The sequence below is a fragment of the Poecile atricapillus genome, chromosome 1 (genome assembly GCF_030490865.1).
Source record: "Poecile atricapillus isolate bPoeAtr1 chromosome 1, bPoeAtr1.hap1, whole genome shotgun sequence".
Lineage (NCBI taxonomy): Eukaryota > Metazoa > Chordata > Aves > Passeriformes > Paridae > Poecile > Poecile atricapillus.
In genome coordinates, this window is record NC_081249.1 from 164,677,039 (window position 1) to 164,684,843 (window position 7,805).

At 42.5% G+C, this 7,805-nt stretch overlaps 1 protein-coding gene across 1 annotated transcript in view; it reads right to left on the reverse strand.

The window, feature by feature from the left end:
* NRDE2 (NRDE-2, necessary for RNA interference, domain containing) overlaps positions 1–5,068 on the reverse strand; it is a 48,863-nt gene extending 43,795 nt beyond the window's left edge. Inside the window, exon 1 of the mRNA XM_058831333.1 lies at positions 5,043–5,068. Within this exon, the coding sequence (XP_058687316.1) occupies positions 5,043–5,053 (11 nt within the window). The 5' untranslated portion in view covers positions 5,054–5,068. The remainder of the gene's footprint in view (positions 1–5,042) is intronic.
* Between the last annotated feature and the right edge of the window lie 2,737 nt (positions 5,069–7,805).

Sequence of the window (7,805 nt, forward strand, 5' to 3'; positions counted from 1 at the left end):
AATGTTTCCTCCTTTGTAATGGTACATAAAATCTTGTATTGTTTTTGTAGAAGAATGTGCTTGATTACTGTTTGCCAAATCAATAAGTAATTCCATGATGAAATATATTTCTACAAAAATCCACCGAAGTCAAGAACTGAGTAAATTCTAAAAATGTACACGAATACTACCTGGAGCTGCAGTTCACAATAGTTCTGGAAGCCTTTTAACAAGCCATGCTTCAAAGCTAAGAAAAGCTTTTACTGGTGAAGTTTAGGACACAATCCTTCATGGGGATGGACCGATTCCTCTTACCAGCAGCAAGTACTTCATTCAAGGACCTCATCTTGCCATAGATGTAGGAAGATACTGACCCAAAGTGATATCCAGTCGGATGCAGAACAGTATTTTCTATATAGCAACCTCTGAGCTTCCTGTGATCTCCCTGCTGTTTTGGAGCTGAGGAAAGCAGAGTGGATGCCAATTTCAGTTAATTTTTTTGCCATTTTGTTTTATCAGTAACAACCATTTAAAGAAGGAGACAAATAATGACTGCAATTTATAGATTTTTTTTTCTCAACACAGTAACTCAACTATGTTTTAATCTCTGCAGTTAGAATTATTTTTTTAAATGCAGCTCTGCACAAAAACTTAATCCACCTTCTACCTTCACTTGTATTTGGGGCCAGCTTATGACCACTTTAAGCAGAGAAACACAGCGAGGGTTTAAGCACTAAAGTGGTCTCTGATTCAGACAAGACAGATATTGTAATTGATATCCCATTAATTAACAACATTATTTTGTCTTTTTAACACTCTTTTAATTGCAAAGAAGGCCACAAATAGAATATACACGAGCTGTGGAGCAATCACCACTGCAGAAGTTGTTTCAAGCAGTCACTAACCATTTATACTGTGAAGTCTTCCTGTATCTGCAGTATGCTTTGGCACAGAGCAGTTTCTGGAGCCTGGAAGCTCCTCCACCAGCTGATGGACAGTGGTTTGCTGCTGTCCAGGTTAGCAGCTCTTGCCTCTGCACCATCATTGCCCTCACTGTAGAAACCTAGCCAAGAGCCACCTTTCCAATACTATCTGGGACCAAGACAAGTTCAGAAATGTGACATGGGTGGAGTGTAGCCATATGAGGAAATGAAACCAGCTGCTGCTTCTGGAGATGAGGGAAGCAAGTTAAAACGTGGGACCTCAGTATATGATGCATGAACAGAGGTAGAGGAGTGGCATACAAGGGCTGGTGTGGAAGCATGTATCTTCTGGCACATCCAGCACATCAGTCTGGGGACAGAAGTTTGATGCTTCCAGTTGCACCAAATGCCTGCACCTACCCAATGGATTAATCCTGAGGGCCCCTGCTCTGTATCAGTCTGTTTTGTTGTCATTGGAATGTATGCTAGGATGGATAACAAACAAGTTAAAGTTTATATTCAGGGAAATAATCACATGATGAGACTGATCAAACCAGAACCACAATGAAAGAAGGCTCAGAGCCATAAACCCCTGCCATAAAACCTGTGACAGAATTAAGTCAAACAATTGGAGCGACAGGGTACTATAGAAAAAGCTCGCTGTATAACAGCCCAGGTTTAAGAAAACAGACAGGATATGGCACACAGCTGTTGACTGTAGGGCTTTTCATAAAGAAACCATCTCTTTAACAGCCCCTGGTTCCCAGCACAGTAAATGTTCTTCTGTGGGTGGGTGTGTCAGCTACAGGAGGATGCCTGTACTACTAGATTTTCCAGCAGCTGGTAAAACTCTGCAAAGCTTCACTGAATGCTGGACGATCTGCTTAAGTATTCCACTACAGTATCTGACTGTACCACAACCACTTAGATCAACCACTTTCCTAACTGACCTCAAACTTTTCAAAAGCAAAGTAATAAGGTCTTCCTGAAGAATCCTTTTCACCTAAAAATAAATTTGCACCAGTTAAAGAGAAAATAATGATGTATAATGATGTATATTGATGTACTAATTATAACATTCTTGTATTCTTGTGCATTTGTTCTTGGCTGACCCAGAAGTCACTTATCAAGTTTATCTGACATCAGCTTTAATAAAAATAGAAAATAAAAACAAACAAACAACCATCATTTTAGCAACTTTAATAGCTGTGCCAAAACTTAATCACTTGGGCTGAAAATTGCCATGATGATTGTCTGCTTTGGCCTGTACAAACTTAATTCAAAACTGTTCATATTAAATGCTAATAATAACAGCTGCAGAAAAGCCCATAGAGGAATTAATAATTTCATCTTTAGAAAAAGACTTGACTAACTTGCAGCAAATACAGCAGTCACACTTCAAACAAGAGGGCTAAAGCAAAATTCTGAACAGCCATTCACTAAATAGCACTGTCTAACCTGGATGCTGGATCAGACAGGTCAGACAGAGCTCTCCCCAAAATTGCATATAATTATGTTGTTCCAGAATGTCATATAATGTAAACAACCAACTTTAACTTCAAGTCTTCCCAGCTTTCATATGCTTGAACTTGCAGTGTAATACCTTTATTTGATTGTGTTTACATGTGAACACTTGCATGAACACACATAAATCCCACAAATACACAAATAAAATAGAAAGTGCATCCAAATGATGTGAGTTTTAGAAGAAAGCACACATTACCTGTAAAGGAAAAATTCAAACTATTCACCTAATATGATCATGTAGCTCCACATTCTGTTATTTGGCAGTACCATTCAGGCTCCATAAGATGGCAGACCTGCATACATTTAACAGTTGTTGGTGTAATGACATTGCTGTAAATACATTGTTTTTAAATGGTAACTTTAAATTGATGGAGCATGTTTTCACTCAGAGTGTTTAGAATGTGATATATTTAGAATTGTAATGAACACTGCTTACTACTCCATATTGCCTTTTCTATACACTCTGATGGCTTTGGACACAGCCTACATAAAGCACCCTATAATAAAACAAAATGTAGCATCATCACTCAGAGCTGTTTTATTGGGAATTACCATGACCTGATTGATATAATTCTTTCTAATAAATATGTAACTGGTTTTTATTCCCATTGATTCATTCTAGAACTTTTAGTCATTGTAAGTTAACTGTAAAAATATATTGCTGCCCTGAACACACCAAAGCCCTTGAGGTTATCTTTTAAATAGTCTGCTTTACAGGAGACTGTTTGGGGCAACAATGACGTACTTGTTAACCCCAAAATTGGTACCTTTATTTCCCGTTGAATGATGGGATGATGTCACTTCTAAAAGCTTTTTTCAGGTTCTCTGACATTAATGTAATTCTATTATCTGTACAGTCATTATAGTATTATTATAGTAAATTAATACAACAAATTTGTTTTATGAGTCATATTAGGTTGTTCTGGAAAATACTCAAGAACAAGGTGATGCCTTTAGCAATGCTTTATACCAATTTCCTTTCCATTTGTCAAGATGTCAAACTGGTTTAGACCTAAGGTGCTCAAATATGAATTTTTCAAAAACATTTTCATATTTAAATGGCCAGGTAAGAAACAGAATGAGTTTGCAGTCTCACTTTTAGGTTTCACTTTAGCAAACTTGGACTCATAAACATTATAATTACAGAGGCATATAATTTTCCCATAAAGGTTTCATTGCACTTGTTCCACTTGGCTAGGATTACAAGGAAAAGTGGTTAGATTGCTTTTAATATTTCGAAAGAGTTCTTTGGAAAAAAAGACAGTAAGAAGTGTTCACGCCAGCAGGAAAGCACTTTGTACTCAGTAGGGCTCTGAAAAGGAAATCACGATAATTTTAAATTAAAAACTGATCTACTACCAGGTAATCAAATGGAACAAAGAAAACAAATTTCCAAGGAATCAAACTCAAAATCCCTAAACTGGCACATCAAGAATGTTATCCTGAAAACAGTAGTTAGGAAGAAAACTTTTACTAGAGTGAAAAAATTGAGCTGTTATGTTCATATGCAAATTTGTAATTTTTTCATATGTAAACCTGCTCTTTAATAACTGCTTAGCAGCAAAACCTTATTTAAAACACTGCTCCCTGACACATTCACAGGCTTCTTGCTGACTCACTCTCCAAGAATGGGATTTTGAAAAAGAATGAAAACATTCCAGTAACAGAAATACTGAAGAATTTAGATAATGAGTGTCTGTAACCTACTTCTACCTTTTGACACTTATTGTATCAACCTTCACAGATGTGCCAGGAAGTTCTTGCTGTTTTGAAACCCCCATCGTTTTTAAAGCAGTCCTGTAATCTTCTTACTGGTGCAGAGACTACTTTCTTTGCTTCTGGTTTATCTACGCTTATTTCAATTAGAGACATACAAAAAACCCCACACAAGTGCTTACGGTATCTCTGCAACTCCTTATGCAACAGGGCTGTAATGGGTTTTGGCCAGGCCCAAGGGGGCTACCAGCCCCACATGTTTGCAGACCAACCTCGCGTGCCTCGGCACAGCTTCGCAGTTCGGGGCTAATTTTGCAGAAGCATCTCTTTTGTGTTGAAGGATTTTGCAGCGTTTCAGCAAGATATTTCAGCGATCAGTCATCACTTCGCCGTGCATATCCTCCCCCAGCTGCCACTCAAGCTGTCACTTGGAGCAGCGGTCCAAGAGACGCTTCTCACATGGGCAGTGGAAGGGCAGCATAAGAAGGTTTGTTCTGCCACATTTTGCATCTCTGGCACCCTGTGTTGTGGTAAAGGATTGAGAAAAGAGGCTTTGTCTTTCTGCTGCTCCTTTACGTAGAAACCCTGCTCTAAAGAGGTCACTGACTGAGGAATAGCTTTTTCCTGCCAGCTCTGGCTCATCAGCCAAGCTATTGCTGCAAGCTGCAGCGGTACCAAGAGGCGGGAAATGTTCCGCTGGGAGTGCTGATGCCGCCGGGAAGGGCCCAGAACGCCCGGAGCTGGCCGGTGCTGCGGACAGCACCGGCTACGGGCAGCCATTCCCGGCGGGGCCGGGGCCGCGGCCGCCCCCCGGCAGCGCTCTGGCACGCGCACCCCAGCATCCTCACTTGACGCATTGCAGGTACCGCACGACCAATCAGAGGCCTTGACTCTTACCAGATAACCATTGCAGAGTCCCGTTAGCCAATCAGGCGCTCCTTGACAAAGTGCTGCCTCAGGAGCCTCAGCACCGCTTCCGTCGGCAGCCTCCGTGCCAGGCAGCAGTAACCTTCCGCGAGAGCATATAGGTCCCGCCGCCGGCCAGCGGCTCGCTGGCGGGAGCTGCCCGCCGACGGATGGAGGGAGCCAGGATCCGAGCGGCCGCCCCAGCGCCGCCTCCCCTTCGCTGGCGCTGCAGGACCTATATGGCAGCCGCCATCCCCCGGGCAGCGAATGGCCGCCGAGTCCGGCACAGAGCCCTCCCGCTGTGGCCGCGTTGCCTGCGGGAAAGGCAGGGGAAAACAGGGTCCCTCGGGAGGCCACAGTAGGCTCCGGGAAGGCGAAGCGGTTTGTGCTGTGTCTCCCGGGCCCTTGATGGTGGGTTTAACGTTAATCGCCATCGGCAGTTCCTGCGCGGAGAGCGGGAGAATCACCAGAGCCGAGCCAAAGCCTCGGTTGAGGCGAACCCCAGAGTGCCTGCAGAGGAGCTGCAGAGCTGCCTGTGCCAAGCTGGCAAATGGCATCTGCGAGAGGCACAGCTGAGAGCCCTGCAGTGGCTCTCGGTTAATTGCGGGTGCCGCCACAGCGCCTTCGGGAGCGGCGGTAGGAGCCGCAGTGCTGAGCGGCTCCGGAGAGAGGTGCGAGGGGCAGGGCGTGAGGGAAGCCTGTGTCTTAGCAAATAGCTTGGATCCTCTGTGGCAAGCTGAAGTCCCCAGCATATGGTCAGTTATTCCCCTATATTCTTCCAAACATCTACCGTTGGTGCACCTGCTTAAAAATCCACCTGCAGACCGCGTAATAAATCCACTTCACTCTAAAGTGCAGGTTCAGGTGTAGCTGTGTTTTCATGCCAACGTAATTCGGCCATATGAGACCACTCTAAGGGATGCTCCCTGCCCCCTCTGGTTGCTGAGGGTTTACTGCAAGAATCTCAGGACAGACAAAATTCTAGCAATAACATTTTTGTTTAAAGAATTTAGCTAGATGACTATGTGGCACCCATGGACCCATCACAGAACAGAGTTCGTTCTTTTTTTGCACAAGCCTGTGGGCCATCGGTGCATCCTAAGTGAACAAGAGGAGACGAACTAAAGAAAGATGTGGGAGGAGGAGTAGGAAGATATCTATGTTTAAGTCATTTAACCCCATAACAATAATAATAACAAAAATAGCCTATTTTGAGTCTTTTACATTTTGCTTATTTAATGCTGAATATCTTGTTTCAGTTATATTTTAGTTGAGTGGATTGGTGCTCCGTAAGCCCCTAAAATAGAATATAGAGATAGAGACAGCAGAAGCAGAATGGTTGCCAAAGTGAAATGATCTGGAGTGCTGAGCACTGCATCAGCCCACACACAGGCCCACCCCAAGGATAGTGATGCAGAGAAGTCTTAGATGGTGCTCCCTGCTTGGAAAAATGATGTCAGTATTGGCAGACCTGAAACTAAACCAAAGGCTAACCAAAATAAACTCATTAAATGTACTTGCCTTCTATATAGCATAACCCCCCCCTCCCCATTCTCAGTGCAGTGCACCTTTGTGTTAGGCTTGTGCTCTTTAACAACACTGCTGACAGCTTCACAGCCATCACATAACAGTGCACTTACTAAATATAAGTCCTTCATTAGCATCTAGAATACTTTTGCTACTACAAAAATAACAACAAATAGCCATACTGTGGGGAAGGTCAATGCTGCTTGCCAGGAAAGGTGTGCACAAAGTGCTACATGCCTGGGACAGACAGGATTTTAGGCATATTTTTATTCCACAGAAGCTGATAGCCTCAGAATAAAGCAGGCAGAACAGAGGTTTAATTAGGTAGCGGATGTGAGCTGTACCCTCATGAAAATGTGGGGAAGAATATGAAGCCCCATGGGAAAGCTCTACTTTTTAAGTTTACAAAAAAAGATGGCTTTTCTTGGTACAATTTCTGGAGTTTCAACAATGATGGGAGTTTCTTTAAGATAGAGACACATACTCTGAGGGTTAGACATTTTAAGAGTCTGAGTGTCACATGAGCTAGTGTCCCCAAAACTAAAAACCTAAAGATCTACACAAAGAACTGGATCAAAGAAAAACCTTAAGGGGAATATCAGAACTGACATTCTGGAGGCATTGGATGCCCCTGTTCACCAAAAGACTTTAAAAGAGACAAGCCCTCAGGAGAGGACTTCCTAGGTACTGCCATGGAATATTCCCAGGGGAGAGGCAATCTATTGGCTTTCTGACAATAGGTTACAGAGATTGGAATTTATAGTTTTATACTAAAAATTAATCTTCTCCTCAAGGTTGTTGAAAAATGTAGGTTTTTTTTCCTCCCCAAAAGTGTTTATAAGTTGGAGAAGTTATTTCATTATGAGGTGGGTTTATTGCTGCTGCATTCACAAACAACATAAAATAGCTATCCAAAGAAATGCAATGATTGCATAGTTTTCTTCCTGTGTGTAAGAAAAAGGAAGAAGTGTCATTTGGCAATGGTGCTGGTTTCCAGCATCTGTAATTTGGGATGTATCTATACTTCCCACCTCAGGCCAGCTTAGCAATATAGCCAATTAGAATGTTGGATGTGTCTTGGACAACAGTATTTGACATCCGTTATTAACTCAGGTGGTTTTGATCTTGAAGCTTCTTATGCTCAGATAAGATTCTATCCCAAACTTATTGAAACACCTCGATTCAAGTGTGTAAAGGAAAGGAAGAATAAATCCCTAACTCATGCAA